The following is a 15,494-nucleotide window of genomic DNA, read 5'->3' on the forward strand; positions in this document are numbered from 1 at the left end:
TAGAGTTCCCTGGGCGTATTCAGCGGGAACGACTGGTTGTACGGTAGAGGACTCTCAGGACTCCAGCCCTCGGGAGTGAATAGCGGAGGGCAGGGGATGATTTCTCGCTGGTCTCTGCGCTGCCTCGGGAGCAGTCCTTGGGGCTGCGGAGGACTCCCACTCCTTTTTAGGCTACCAAGGGTTCTGTACTTTCCAAGGAGGCACCAAAATGCTCAGGGATTTATGTCTCCTGGCGAGTTCAAATAAGTCTGCTGCTGCTGCTGCTAAACTCTTGGGAAGATTTCAAGTCCTGTCAGTCTCTGCCACACCTTTGAGCAAAGCTGATGGCCGGGAAGGACTCTGGGCTTTCCTTCCTCTCCAGCGCAGCTGGGTAGAACCAGACTGGATCTGTATTTGGGACCACACGGATGTGCCAGAAGGGTTCTGCAAGGCCATATTGCTTTCCATTGCCACTGGCCAGCAATGGCAGGGGATTAAAGCCTCTGGGCCACCTCCAGCAGTCTCCACTCCGCTGTTACGGTCTGTTCAGGTGGAGCTCCAGCCCCACGGTGCAGCTCAAGGGCAGAAGGGCTTGGAGAGGGATTTGAGAGGAGCTCAGCAGCGTTGCTCCTCATCCCCCCGCGCTCCCTTCCTCGCCTGACCCGCTCTGGCTCCCCAGGGAGCCTGTGGCTGGGCTCTAACCCCGGCCCCGAGGCTGGCAGGGGCAAGCGGTGCCGGCCTGGGGGAAGCCGTACCCTGCAAGGGCTGACTCCTTGTGCAGCCGTGCTCGGGCACCGGCTGTGGGGACGTGGGGAAGGTCTCCAGCAGCTGCTGGCGCCAGCTATGCGTGTTCTGGAAACGCGGGAGAGTGGAGGTTTGCCCAGATGGGTCTGAAATCCTTGACTCAGTAATACGCTGGAAATGGAGGGTGCTAAGCAAGCTGTTAAGACCAGCGCGGTGTTTACCTTCTTGTCCCTGTGCCTCACCCTCGCATCCGTCCACCATCACCTGTGGTGCCTTTTCAGCGTCCAGACTGCCCCGACCCCTTCGTCCGTGGTTCTGCTTGCTGGTAGCAGGTGACAGCAGCGTATTTACAACCAAACTCAACGGGAGCAAATTGCACTTTGTTGGCAATAAATTGTTGCACCTCGCATTGCTGCAGGCCCGTCACCAGGCAAGGGGGGAGGTCATCCTGGGGCTGCGCTGGCTTTCGCCGACCTGCACATCGCTGAGCGCCCGCTGCAGGGAGAGAGCAAAGAGCGGGAGCTGAGGATCAGGCAAGGGCAGCTGATACGGACAAGGAGGACGTTTCAACAGTACTGGCCACTACAGACTTAATTCTCCCCTGGCTTCCCACTGGACAAGCCCTGACAGTCAGTGCATCTGCCTCGAGGTGCTCCGACCCAGCCTTTGTTAACCACGAACGTCAGACCATGACAACATCTGCTTTACTCTCCATGGGGCTGGTGCTTGGACCATCAACCTCCACCTCAGCCTCCTGCACCGGCCAGGCAACTTGGGCGTTAGAAAAATTGCACTTTACAGACACTCAGGTACACGTGCTCACAAAAAGCTCGTCTCATTCCCACAGCTCGCATGCAAGTAAAACGCTTCACTGACCTTTAACAGGAAACCCCTTGCTGGCTGGCTTTGAAAAGTGCAACTCACCTCAAACTTGCTCATGAACTCTGCAAAAATGCCAAAGAAAGCTTCAGAAGTTGTCATTTTCGAGTCTTCCCCGAAGAAGGACAACACCTTGCTGAATTCTTCCATGGCCTTGTGCTGCAGGTCATCCAGGGATCGCATGGCAGGCTGGGCGCTCTCCAGGAAGGACTGCGAGAAATGGCTTAAGGAAAACCAGCTGCACTGTGGGTCCGGTACAGATCAGAATCACTTCTACTTATCAAATGGCTGGGTTTCATCTCAGGTCTAGGAAAGGACCTGCTGCAAATGCAGGCTGTGGCCACATGCGAAGGGAGCCCGCTGGCGTGCTCAGCTGTCCCTGACAGCGCTTCTCTGGAAGGAAAGACGACTCGGCAAGCTTGCTGGCCTCGTGGCACAGCGTTTCTGCCACGCAGAGGCATGTGAACAAAAGCTGTTTCCCATGCTGGCTAAGTGAGTGGAGGGTGAAGGTTTCCAGCATGCTCTCACCGAGTGCTGAGATGGTCCTTTCTTACCAGCTGGACACAGCCCTGCTGCTTACCGAGGAGCCATAAAGACAACCGAATGGTTTTACTGGAGGGCAGTAAGTCACGTTGGTGTTTTGCCCCTTTTACAGAAGGATACAGTCATCACAACTGCAAATCTGTCCTCTGCGGTAGCTGGCATGTTGTGACAGGCCATCTGTATGTCACTGACAGTGGTGTGCAGGTCCTTTAGGTCAGCCGTTAGCGTTCTCTGATTCACTACATGAGAGGAGAGGAGTCAACAGCATTAGGAGACTTAGATCTGGCTTGCTTCCCGCGGCAAAGCGAGGGCAACGAGCGTGGGCCATCAGTCAGGGTGGTTCAGGCTGTCTGTCTACATGGCTTTGCACAACCTGTCCACGTTGTCCAGGGCATGGTGGACAACCAGACCTTCCTGCTGGCCTCCAGCAGCTGCCGTTGGGCGCTTGGGCCAAGAAATGCCAAGAACCTCAAAAGGAGCTTGGAAAGTGCCAAGTGCAAGGAGTATGCAGGACTCAGCAGCACAAGGGCGGTGATGGAAACACAGGTACTTGACTTAGGAGGGGGACAGAGGGAGTGCACAGGACGGTAGGACAAGGGGTAATATCCAGGCTGCCCTCCGTGGCATCTCATCATAGCACCAGCGTTCAGGAGAGTGATGAGCACTTCAGACTCCTTGCTGGCTTCAGCGGCCAAGCTTTAGCTCTTCTGCAGGCAAGGGAGAGGGCGAGCTGCAGCATGTTGGGAGGGTTTGGGTTACGTACTGCAGCCGTGGTGCCCTGTGGCCTGTGTGAGGACGAAGCTGGGCAGCCCTGGCTGGCACACGGTCCAAAATTGGGTATGAAGTGGCAGGAGTTTGGGCAGCAGGGAGCCTTCAGTGACAGAAGTGTTATTTAACAGTTAGGCCAGATACAAAATCCAGCTAGGAAAGTTCCACAGACCTTCACCAAGTGGAAACTCACATCTGCAGGGCTGAGTTTTCTCCTTTATTTATCCACTGTAGCACTAATTCCCAAGGGAATTACTCACAAACAACAGGGGATGACGTGCAAGGAGAATGCAGCCCATGCTTTGCATGCAGCCAGCCTGTTGTGACACCACCAACATGAGTGGATGGATGATAACCCCAGCATCTATGCGACTTTTCTTTATTGCAGCCAACGAAGCCGTACGATCCTCAGTCAGCGTGACATACCTGCGACCGGACTGTGAACTCATAACATGAGGGGTGGTGTACGCTCCGTACCACGCGTTACTGCAAGCAGTAATAATGCTGGCACCCGCGCCGGGGAGGCTGCACAGTGGGGATGGAAGGAGGCAGAGGCTGGGTGGAGCAGACCGGCTCCTGGCACTTCCCTCTTCTGTTCCTCTCCTGCACTTACAAGATACCTCTGAACTTGGGAACCACTTTTTCAAGTCAGAAGGAAGGTTCAGGTCAGGGACAGAGCCTCATCTCGACGCTCCCGTGTGCAGCAGCACGGGACACTCCCCTGTCACTAGCTCGTCCCTTCCTAGCCCTGTCCTCTCGCTCAGGACCATTCCTCACTTATTTGGGCCACCATCCTGCTCGTGCCAGCGCCGTGCAGCTCATGACCAATTCTAGACCCACACAAAGCCAAGAGACAGCGCAAAGAGGCAAGGAGCTTGCAGATACTTTTGTTCGTTTACCTTTGGCAGCGAGCGGCACTGTAGGAAGATCCTTGGCAAAGCCCAGGAGCTCTGGGAAATGTTGGCTAAGTGATTTGGCAAGAATGTGCAGGAAGGTGGATTTCCCATCAACAGTCTTGGTTGTGTTCAGCTACGGCAAAGCAAAACAAGTAAGGAGATTCCTGTGCGGAGGAGAGCGTGTTTTGCCAAGCACCCAAATGCACAGGGGCTCTTCTGTTCTGCTCGGCTCACCCTGCATTCACGTGCGTGGCAATTCCCAGCCATGCTATGTGGATTAATGTTTAAATAGGACATTTAATGTTTACACAGCACGTTACGCCCAGGTTAGTGGCGTCGAGATGCTAAGCAATGCCTCCCTTCCGCAGGCCAGGGCTGTCACCCCGTCCCCCACCCCTCAGGACTCCCACCGTGACCCACGCAGAATAAAGACCTTCGTTTTCTCCCCGCAGCATGCTGAAGGACCAGGCCACCATCTGAAGTCAACCTTGTGCATCAATCCCCGCCCTCCCACCGGTCCCCCCTCTTGCAGCCTTATGCGAGGACAGGCACGATAAACCGGCACTTGGAGCTCCCAGCATTGGTGCTGCCTGCGTGGGAACAAGCATGCTTCGTCTTACCTCGGTGAGAAAGTTGATTTTAAAGCCTGTGGTTTTGCTGGTCTTGGGCTGCCCGTTGTTCAGATAGTTTCCCATCGCCAGCACAAACTGCAAAGAGAAACCTCAGTGAATGACTGGCCAGTGACGTCCAGCACTTATATCGTCCCATCTCCTTTTGTACCTGCTTTTGGGTCACAGAGACCTACCAACAATGTGGTAGAAGCAGAGGTAAAAAGCCTCCCTCTGTCTACAGGACGGTGGGAAAACACCCTTTTTTGTGCCAGGTCACTTCTGCTAAGGGACCCCGTATATGTGCTCATAGAGCATCGTTAGTAAAACCTTACCAGTTCCTTCAGTGGGTTACATTAGGTGGATGAATGCATGTTAAAGCAGAATTTCCGCTGGTTCTGTACACACTGTTCATGCTATTACCCATAAAGCACACTGGGAGAAGGAGGGCTGCTAATGCACCCATCGGCACGGCAGCCCCAAGGGACGGAGGGTCCAGAGGAGCAGGCTGTTCTCTTCTCTGCGCTGCTCCCGTACGAAGCCTGCACTGAACCCTCAACAGCAAAGCCCACGCTTCAGCTACAAGAACTGGTCCGCATCCACCACCTCTCCCGTGTCTTCAGCAGGAGCTAGAAAACACGCCCCACTTGTCAGCCGCAGAGCCAAACTTCCAGAGCCCTTACAAGAGATCTCATTTAGATGCTTCCCCACGTGGTTGACGTGGATGCTGCCCAGGAGTCCCCTTCCTTCTCCTGCAGCCATCCAGGTCTGTGCAGGGAGCCCATGGCTCCGCTAACACCGGCTTGGCTCCTTTGCCACTTCCGGACTGACCATGCAGGTGCCCAAGGTGCCCTTTGTTAACGCTTAAGGGGGGATTTTATCTCATGTTACAGCTTTGGGCACAATTTGGTTTTGCCTTTTTATTTCTCAAGGCGTTTTTCCTTGCAGGACCGGGGCTAAGTCTGGAGGTCCACTCTGAGATCTCCCACCTGCAGGACAAGGACTCTCCTGCAGAGCAGCAAGAGCCTAAGCTCTCCTCTTCCCCAAGCCTTTTGCCGCTGTTATCTGCAGATCTTTAAGGGACTATTTTAAAGGCAAAGTAGTGATCCAGCAGAGCCAGCTTTCCCCTCCAGAACGCTCTGATTCCTTGTGCTGTGGCTTTGCAGCCTTGGAGGCACAGCAGGACCCCAGCCTGGGCTCCCCTGAGTCCTGATGTCTCTCCTGGGGCCTGGCGAGGAGCAGGGACCTCAGGACTGCCTGGATTTCAGCCTGGGACTCTCCAAATTTCTGTTCATCACCCGTTAATGTGCAACCAGCCATTGGCCCCCCAAGGAGTTAACAAAGTGTTGGGGGGTTGCTGGCCAGGAGGTTCATCTCTCATCTGGAAATGCCTTTTGTCTCATCATGTTCTCATTTATCCCACCTGCTTTTTTTTTTTTTTAAAAGCAAACGTGAGTGAATTAACATTAATTTGGGGCAGCTCATCTCAGTAGGGTCAAAGAGCAGCTGCAGCACGATGCGTTCTCTCCTGGGAGTGTAGTGCCCCTCTGCCAGGCGCAGCCCATCCCCGGGACCCTGAAGGCACCTCAGAAGGAACAGGCAGCGTGTGGGACCCACGGCCGTGCATGGGAACCAGCCTGCAGTGCTACCTGCACGTGGCCATGCACGCAGTGACTGCTCGGCCAAACCCCACATCCTCCAGCCCCATCGCAGCCAAAGGACAACCTCGGTGGGCTCTGCTGCGTTACTGGGTGGGCTTCTGGCTCCCACCGCCCTGCCGTGAGCTGCAGGTGGGTGCGTGGCCATCTGCCATCTGCCCTCCCGCATCCTCCCGTGTCCTCCCGAGGCCAGGATCCCCACAAGGCCAATGCCAGCAGGAGCTGCCAGGGGATGGAGCTTGGCCAAGCCGGACCCGGAGGGACCCAGGGCACAGCCATGGGGCTGGAGCTGTGCTCTGGCTGCCCGTGAGCTGCCCGCGGGTGCTCCCGTGGACGCTGGGGACCCCCCGTGGCTGTTACCAGAAGGATGGACTGTTCTGACCTCCAGGATCTTAGCCAGCTTCTTGCTGCCTTTCAGCTCTAGAGAGGCCTTGCAGATGCACTCGTAGCTGGCTTTGATCTCCTCCGTCTTCTCCTGCAGAGTGGCCTTAAAATGGAGGCTGCGCAGACGGATCTTGTATTCTGGTACTGACAACATCTGAGAGCAAAAGAAGGAGAAAATTACTACTATCACCATTAGCCACAATCGCTCCGGTATGGTGTTTTTCCCAGCATATTTCCCTGTGCAGTACGCACTTGCTTAGCGCAGGTGACACCGCGGAGCAGCTGGGACAGCTGCTGTAGCTCGCAGAGCATGGCCGGTTTGCTGCCACAGGACGGGGCAGTTTCATGCCGATATCCACAAGTGACTTTGTCAACAGAAAGTTGCGCAAAGTCACTCTTACCGTGGAGTAAACATTGTGGTATGCTTTGGCTGTAAAACAGCCACCGTGGGAGCTGCCAGACACCTCAGGCATCAGCCCCAGCATCGCTCGCCGGTGGTCCCTGTGACCGCTGCGGCCAGCTCTTCCCATCCCGCAGCATGCGTGAGCAGACCAGCGTCCTGCCGACCACTTCCTCTCTGCTGGGCGTTTTCCTCCCTTCCAGCAGTGGGATATCAGGGGACACAGCACATGTGGACCTCCTCGCTCCCGGAGCACGTACCTGCAGCACAAACTGGTCGGGCTCGCTCAGCTTGCCAGGGTTCTCCTTGTAGCTCTGGAAGCGCTGGACTTCCTCCCCATCCGGGGCGTACAGCAAGAGCTGCTTGATGTGGGAAGGCTCCAGGCGGTCCGTCTCCATCGTCATGAGGATCTGGCGCAGCTCGATGTGCGAGAGCTTGAGGTGGGCTATCAGGATGGCTGGGGGAAGGGAGATGCGTCATTTGGGAGGGGAGGAGGACTGGACCCCAGGGCTGGCTGCGCTGGGACAGACCCCTGGCAGGACGGGGCCGGGAGGAGAAGCTCAATCTCTCCAAAGCGTGAGAGTGCCGTGGACTTCCCCCCGTGCCCGCACTGGCACAGGGTCAGCCCTGGGGAGAGGAAGGGCTTTCTGCTCCCCAAGGCCCTGCAGAGGCTGCAGCGGGGGTCCCGAGGAGTCACTCTGGTCCTGCAGACCCCCCAGGGTATGGCATCCTCGTGCACGTACGTCGCCAATGCACCCGGCTGGGCTGCACTGGAAACCACCCCCAGCACCTCCTCCGCTCCCACGTGGCCTGTGGCCAGGGGCCCAGGGGCTTGCAGGGTCCCACCAAGCCCTCCCACCCTCCTTCCTTCCAGAAGCACGTCCTGGAGAAGTGGCACCGACCCTTCCCCGGTGGGCATCAGGGCGGCCCCGCACACCCTCGCTGCCCTGCGGGGCCGCACGAGCTCTTCCCCTCTCCCTCCCCAGGCCCATGAGTACATCCCATCTCCATCCTTTCTTGGAAAGCCTTCTTCTCCCCCTGCCCGGTGCTGAGCCCAGCCCGGAGGGGCTCTGGGCTGCAGGAACAGCTGGGTTGCGCTCATGGGATTGTGCTCACGAAGCCCCCTCCTTTTACCTTTCCAGTTCTCTACAGCCCCGGTCCCATCTCTGGGCCCGTTTTGGGGGGGGTACGTTCACCGTGATGTTTACTTACATGTGTTGTAGGCCTTTTTGTGAGACAAAATTTCAACCACGTCTTTCTTTTTAAAGTTTTCAGGCATGAGAGTTGGCTCTGGAAGAGAAACTGAAAGATTTAATCATGGGTAAGGACAGGCTCAGCCGGCTCCAGCAGGAAGAAATTTGTCCTGAAAACAGTGAAACCATGAATGAAAGAGAGGAGAACTGATGCTTTGCACACAGCAATGGCTCCGGGAATCCTTGAATTCTGCGATTCAAAGATCTCCTCAATGGAGGACTCAGTTGGAGCTGAAAAAGGTAAAACAAGAGGTGAAACACACAGAAAATCCCAGACTGCCCAGAAACATCCCCAAAAAGATACCCCCTGAGAAAAATCCCAGTTCATCCCACTTCCACTGCCAGTCCCACCTGTATCTGCCCGCTCCAGCTTAGCTCTGCCCATGCTGCCATCACGCATCGTGTCCCTTGCAGGGGAGCTCAGACATCCCACTGGCGTTTTACTTTTCCCAGCATAAATGAGGCAGCTGCGCTGCCCCACGCCTCCCTTTGGGCAGGCTGCGGGGGGGCAGGACCCCCCACTGTCACCCCACGCCCTGAAAGTCTCCCGCTGTGCAGGGCGGCCATGCTGGCCACCGTGGCTTGGCACCCCCAGCCTGGACCCGCTCGCTGGGTTTGCAGCGCCCAGAAAGCCCGGTGGGTGGGCGATCCTGGTCGGGGGGTCTGCAAGAGACCCCGATTCAAGAGCAATGGGAAGGCTGCACTGGCAGGCAGCTGCGGACCCAGTATGTGGATTTTGGGGGGGAACTAACTTCTTATATATGTAGAATCATCGAATTGTTTAGGTTGGAAAAGACCTTTAAGATCATCCAGTCCAACCATTAACCCAACACTACCAAGTCCACCACTAAACCTATTAAGGGGAGAGGAATAATTAATTTCATGTTTCCTGGCTTGCTGGCTGGATTATTTTCTAATGAAAGTAAAACTGGGAATCACTAAGGTTGGAGAGGGCCTCTAAGACCATCAGTCCAACCATCAACCCAACACCCCCGTGCCCACTAAACCATGTCCCAAAGTGCCACCTCTGCCCGTTTTTTGAACCCCACCAGGGATGGGGACTCCCCCACCTCTCTGGGCAGCCTGTTCCAGTGCTTGGCCACTCTTTCCCTGAAGAAATTTTTCCTAATATCCAATCTAAACCTCCCCTGATGCAGCTTGAGGCCATTTCCTCTTGTCCTAATAGAATCATAGAAAGAAAAGCATTGCTTGTAATGCTCTCTACGGACAGAGAAATGTTTTGATGGCTCTTTCAGGGCTGAGTTCTCAAAGCAACAGAGCTGCAATCCTAATTTGCAGCCGTTACTGCTACCGCAGCACAACTCGGTGTCCGTGCGTGCCGACGGCCCGGCTGACAGTCCATACTGCACGGACCGTAACAAGCAGAGGCTGTGCACAAATCGTTATAGTAAGCGGTGCAGGTTTGAGCTTCTGCTGTGTTGCAAACCGGGCCCCTCGTGGCACTGGAGAGCGGTGCCGGCACACCGGCGTGCCCCACGGTACGGGGACGGCCGGGCAGGCGCTGTGAGAGCCGGGAAGCAGCACTGAGCGCAACGGGGAGCGAAACCCTCCAGCTGAGTTTTGCTGCCCCGATTGACTGAAATGCAGAGAGAAAACAGATAACGGCAGCAAAGAAAATTAAGGGAGATAGCGAAACAATCTCCACCTTAATGATCTGCTGTGCCACCAGCCACAAAATCCTGAGTATGAACGAATTCTGTGCCGTGGGTGATGCTAGGACCAGGCATTGCCTTGCTGCCCACCGAGCCCCAGTCCTTCCCAGTGCCCCGGTCTCCGGCCAGTACCAGGACCTATTCTGGGGCTCGGGTACTTACTCGTAGGCTTCTGCGTCCCGAAGTGCAGCTCCAGGTCGAGGTATTTGACCATATCACTCAGCTTGTCGTAATCCGAGTCTTCCCCGAGCTGCGGGAAGAGGAAGAGTCAGGAGCCGTGCTGGCGCAGGGGACAGCCTGACACTGCCCGCCTGCGCTGGGCCACCTTCCCTCCTCCCCAGTAAGTCCCTCCGCTAAGTTCTGCGTCCCTGGAAGGAAGCGGGAGAGGTTGATGGCACTGTCCTCTAGCTGGAGACTCGGCCATCATAAACCCTGCACAGAAACCAGAGCCTGGCAAACCGTTCACCTCTGTGGAGGCAGCTTCTACACAAGTCGCCAAGCCCATCTGGTGGGACCTGTTCTTATTTCAGAAGAAAGGAAGAAACCCGGAGATTCACCCCGTCAGCATTTCCTCACACGCTGCAGCCGGCGGCAATGCCCCACGGATTCATTTAGCTTCTGACACAGCTGGAAACCTACAGAGCACTACTGCTCTTCACTTGCTACATGGGCACGTTGCTTTACTGAAGGACAAAGTGGGAATTCTAGAAACTTTGGGAACTTTTTGCATACAAAAAAACCACTGGGAAGCATCATCTTGTTCTCCAGAGTCCCGGGGAGAGGGACCTGCAGGATTTCAAGTGCTTGCTACGAGGTGGGTGCCTGTGGGACTGGAAGATGATCCCACAGCTCCCCTCTAGCTGCTCAGGGCATGAAGAATATGGCAGATCTGAACATATTCACCACCGTGAGAGACGCAGAGGCTGGAAGTTAAACCCCAGGGAGGCCAGCTTCTCCCTACAGGGACTTGAATCCACCTCTGGAGTTCTGCATCACTTCAAGTCCATGATGCCAAAGGATTATCACATCTAGTCTCACTCCTCGCCTCTGCTTTCCCTCTCCAGTGTCCTTCCCTGCCTCCGTGCTCTCCCCATCACTCTGCTTTCAACCATCCTCATGGTTTCCCACCGATCAAACCTCCTACAGCTGCTAAATGTCCGAAGGCAGCTCCTGCCTATGTCAACCCACAGAGCGCAGGAAAGCCAGCGCTCCCAGGACGCTGCAGTCAAAACCAGCATTCCGGGTGCTTTCCAGAGCTTCTTCTCATCCTGGCAGTTTTGGTCCAAACAATTAAAAATGAAAAGAAATATGAGACTTTCTGTAACACGGCATCTTCAGAGCTCATTCCCTTGGCCAAGGAATTGCATGTGTGGCCCAACAAGAGGTTAGGACGCGATGCTCCAGGGAGGGGACAGCCCCCCCAGTGCTCTGGGTTGGGAGGGAGGGCAGTGCCCCCAACCCTCACAGCCTTGCACAGCCAACCGCTCCCCAGACCATGGTTTGGACCCTCGCCCCGCTCCCCATACCCGGGCCGTACCTGCCCCCAGATGGTCCCTTCCGAATTCTCCACCTGCTCCCACCGCAGCCTCTTGACGCTCATGTGGTTGGACTCGCTCCTGCGGTGCAGCAGCCCCCGGTGCAGGGGGGGTGCACAGGGCAACGGGGGGGGCGGCGGCGGGGGCGGCGGGGGTGGGATGGGGTGCAGGTGGCTGACGAGGGATTTGGGAGCTGGCGACGTGCTGGCCTTCATGGCCTCTGCCTTGGTGGGGATGGTCTGGGGGTCGTGGAACTGCAGGGGGGGTGGTGGCGGAGGGGGGCTGAGCGGCGGTGGGGGGATGTGGTCCGAGAGCGTGGAGTAGGTCAGGGAGCTGCCCTCGTCGCTGCTGCTGATGTACTCGCTGCTGCTGGCGTCATTGGTGACGTAGCTGCCCTGGTCATCGTGGAAACTCATCTGGGTGAGAGAGAGACAAGAGGCTGAAGGTGGCACCTCATCCTCACCCACCCAGCCCTCCGGGGTCTCCTGCCCCCCAGCCGTGCAGCCCTCGCCCCCCTCTGCCACCCGCAGAGCCCCCGGACATGTCCCCAGAGGCTCTGCACCCGTGCCGGTGCAGTGAGGCTGCACGACAGATGCTCCATGGCCAGGACAGAGAAGGACCGTGCACCGAGCCAGCCCTGCGCCACGCTCACCTCCTCGTAGTCATTCTCAGGGGTGAGGAAATCATCCACGATGGTGACCCGGTGTCCCAGCTGCTCGCTGAGGGCATCCAGGAATCGGTCGGTGTCGCGGCTGCGCGGGGGCCTGGAGAAGGTGAAGAGCTTCTTCCGTCGCGACAGAGGGCTGAGCGAGTAGTGCCGGTGCTTGGGGGACGGGGCTGGGCTGCTGTCGAGGCTGACGTAGGGGTTGGACTCGGTGCTGCTCGGGGAAGCCACGCTGCTGTGCAGGCGGTAGTAGCAATGCTGGGAGGCCAGAGGGTCGCTCGGCCACGAGATCGCCATCCCCGGCTTGCGAGCACCTGCGGGACAGAGCTCTGTCGAGGGGGGTCCTGCAGCGGGCGCTCCCCGGAGCCCCCCACCCACGGGCTGCGACGAGCCCCAGCACTGCGCTGAACGCGATGCAAGATAATGGTGCAGCCTGCGGGGAGGAGAGGTCCCCGGACAGCGCCCTGTGCTGCGCAGCAGTGTGCTGGGGTCCCGCGGGATTTGCCACCCCACGCACTCCGTTGCCCTCCTGCAGATGCAGCTTTGCAGGAGCTGGGCTCACACATGGCACCGTCACTGCTTCGTGAGAAGATGGCACCAAGAGAGGATGTCCTCTCCTCCGCCCGCCTGGCCAGCACCATCCACCATCGCCGGAGACCCCCCCAAAACAGCCTCTCTCACGCCGTGGGAAGCCGGACGCTACCTGCAGCGTGTGCCAGCTCTGGGGCAGGAGGCGATGCTCTGTGCAGGGCAGCGTTACCCATCTTGCCAGCAAAGCTGCCGATCAGGCGGTTTTCTAATTCTGCATAGACAGCCGACATCTGAAAAAAAGGGCAAAGAGCTGCTGTCGATGCCCGAATCGAGATGGGGCTTGTGGACCCCCCCGAGACCTGCGATGTCCTGGGGACAGGACAGCCACCGCGGGCCCGCCAGCCCCCAGTCTCTTACTCTTTAGAGGAGCGCATCGCCCTCACCCCAGGCTTCTCTGCCTTTTCTGAAGCTCCCCAGGAGCCTCTCACTCACACGGCTGCAGGAAGATGCTGGCAGACACCAGCCTTATTAAAGCCGACTAATTGCCCAGGAAAGCGATCTCGGAGAGGAGCTCTGAGGCAGGGATGTTGTCAGCCACCAGCAGGCACTTACATGCAGACACATCCTTCCCCATTCCCTTTTTTCTGCTTTCCTGCGTTAACATGAAAGGAGTCAAACTGTCAACCCTCCCTCTGAACGCAGCGGTCCCGCACACGTCGGCAAAGCACTTCCCAGAGGTGTCCCCCCCTCAGCCCCACGAGGTCGCACCATTTTGGGGTTGGGCGTCTCCGGGAGGGATGTGCCGTCTCCAGCCTGTCTCTCTCCAGGGATCAGCCGAACCGGGACCTCCACGGTGTCACTTTGGCCTGCCGGGGAAGGAAGAGACAAACCAGTCAGGACCCCCTGCTTCTGCCTCTGCCCCCCGGGGCTCCAGATGGTCCTGAGCCATCAAGGTGCCCCCCAGCTCCTGCTGGGACCCGGAGCCGTCCTCCCTGGAGCTCCTGGGTCTGGGGGTCCCAAGGGACCCATGCAGGGTGGCCGGCAGCCCCAGGCAGGGCAGCCTGTGAAACAGGGAACGTCTTACTGCAGGTTCCCCGGGAGGCAGCAGAAGTCACCCGGCAGCAAAGCACGATGCGTGCTAGAAAACAAGCACAGCTGAGACAAAATCCTCCTGTGCCTTGCCCTTTACCTCTCCATTTCCAGTTTTGTTCACTATAAAACAAGGATATTATTTATCTCTCAGTCTACCAGCGTGTAGATTTGGAAGCTGCCTATAAGTCCTCAGCACCCGAGCAGTGCTGCGGCTGCAGCATGGTTAGTGTGTTCCTGCAAACAGCGGGACAGTGCCGAGCCGGGGGGTTTCCATCACAGCATTTTGGGAGAAGAGACATTATCCCGGACACATGCCGGAGTTCGCACTACGCCGAGAACTCTCCAGGTGTCAAGACGCTGCAGTGCCGTGGGGGTTTCTTTTTTCTTGGTTTCTTTTCCCTCAGCACATGGCAGTCGAGGTCACAGTTTCCAAAATCTGGTCCTTTTGGTCGCCGATGCCCGGGCAGCGCCGGCCGCCCCAGCAGTGTCCCCTGAGATGGGGCTCTGCAGGGGACCTGAGGAGGGAGGGAGGGAGGTCTGGACCCCCACCAAGGCCCAAGGGAGCTCACGACGCTGATTTGAGCAGCTCCAAATGAAACTCTGTTTTTCCAGTTACATCCATGGAGAGCTGTTCAGAGGTTAATGGCTGCAGCAGTATAAGCTCTCAGAGATGTGTCCAGACCCCTGATTTATCTCCAAGGGTGTGTGAAGGGCTGCCGGGAGGATGCAGTCTGCAGTCCCTGCCTTTCCCGAGCTGCTGGAAGGCAGGTCGAAGGGATTCACATTCCCTTCAGCCACAATATTTCCAGCCAGCAGTCAGGGCCAGGCTGAGTACTGGGACGGGCAGGCAGAGCTCCGGAGAGCCCGGCTCTGCCCACACCAGCACCAAACTGGACCCGTGTGCTCGGAGCCCAGCCTTTAATGGCAACAAAGAAAGGCGAGCCCGGATGGATGTAGCTGGCTGGAGTGAGAAAGGGCTCTGGAGTGGGGCTTCCATCGGGAACAGGAGGTGCAGCCCCCTCCCCGCGTCACCTCCCTCTCCAGGACTGAGGAACTTTGTCTGCTTTTTGGAAATGACAGGGTTGTGCGGGGAGGTGAGCTGGGAGCGCCCGGGGCAGGGTGCACCCCAGAGCCTGCTCAGGCTGGGGTAAGGTTAGCGCGACAGGTCGCGGGCTGCTCCGCTCTTTCCGCAGGGCAGCTGAGGACAAGGCTGCTCCCCCGCAGCTGGCGAGCATCTGCCCGGGCGAGCGGCTTCCCTCCGGTGCACGCAGCTGTCGGCCGCTCTCCGTGCCGTAATCACAACCAGAAATGCTCCGCGGAGGCAGGTTGGAGGATCTTCGCTGGGGAAATGTCTCGGAGTTGACTGCTCCAGCAGCAGCTGAGGAGGACCGCGCTCCTGGTGAGGGGTGCCCGGAGGAAGGCGTGCAGCCGGGGTGCTGGCAGAGCGTGGCTGGTCGCGGTGGGGAGGTCATGGTCAGAAGCCATAAGCACAGGTCGAGTGCCCTTCGCAATCAGCTAAGGGTGATGGAGGAATAGGCGGGATGCCTTGTCCTGCCATCTGGGAGAGGAGGGCAAAGCCCTGGAGGACTGAAAACACAACGAGCAGCCTGGGGTGCATCCGGGGGAGAGGGTTAGAGATCCGGGGGCTGTGGAAGGCCCTGCAGCAATACCAGGACGGGATTTTCAGAGGAATGGGGAGATACGGGGCTTCTCTCTGAAAGGAAGGAGGGTTTGTACCATGAGCGTAGTTCATCAAGAGTCTCAAAGAGGCATTGAACCACGATCTTCTGCCTCACGTGGATTCCACAAATGCTGTTTTCCTCGTGAATTTGATGGTGTCCAAGAAAGTTCACAGGGAAGATAGAACCTGTGCACCCCGGAATGGAG

General features: G+C 57.6%; 1 protein-coding gene across 2 annotated transcripts in view; it reads right to left on the reverse strand.

Moving 5' to 3' along the window:
- Positions 1-1,146: 1,146 nt before the first annotated feature.
- Positions 1,147-15,494, reverse strand: part of GRID2IP (Grid2 interacting protein) — a 40,230-nt gene continuing 25,882 nt past the window's right edge. For both annotated transcript variants that reach the window (XM_075718544.1, XM_075718545.1), the window contains 13 exons: positions 13,284-13,381; positions 12,688-12,805; positions 11,973-12,298; positions 11,323-11,736; positions 9,948-10,035; positions 8,072-8,149; positions 7,120-7,316; positions 6,458-6,613; positions 4,430-4,516; positions 3,813-3,942; positions 2,266-2,384; positions 1,648-1,812; positions 1,147-1,218 (listed from right to left, as the gene is read on the reverse strand). In XM_075718544.1, the coding sequence (XP_075574659.1) occupies positions 1,147-1,218; positions 1,648-1,812; positions 2,266-2,384; positions 3,813-3,942; positions 4,430-4,516; positions 6,458-6,613; positions 7,120-7,316; positions 8,072-8,149; positions 9,948-10,035; positions 11,323-11,736; positions 11,973-12,298; positions 12,688-12,805; positions 13,284-13,381 (2,048 nt within the window). The remainder of the gene's footprint in view (positions 1,219-1,647; positions 1,813-2,265; positions 2,385-3,812; positions 3,943-4,429; positions 4,517-6,457; positions 6,614-7,119; positions 7,317-8,071; positions 8,150-9,947; positions 10,036-11,322; positions 11,737-11,972; positions 12,299-12,687; positions 12,806-13,283; positions 13,382-15,494) is intronic.

Source organism: Pelecanus crispus, chromosome 11 (genome assembly GCF_030463565.1).
Source record: "Pelecanus crispus isolate bPelCri1 chromosome 11, bPelCri1.pri, whole genome shotgun sequence".
In the NCBI taxonomy this organism is placed as follows: Eukaryota; Metazoa; Chordata; class Aves; order Pelecaniformes; family Pelecanidae; genus Pelecanus; species Pelecanus crispus.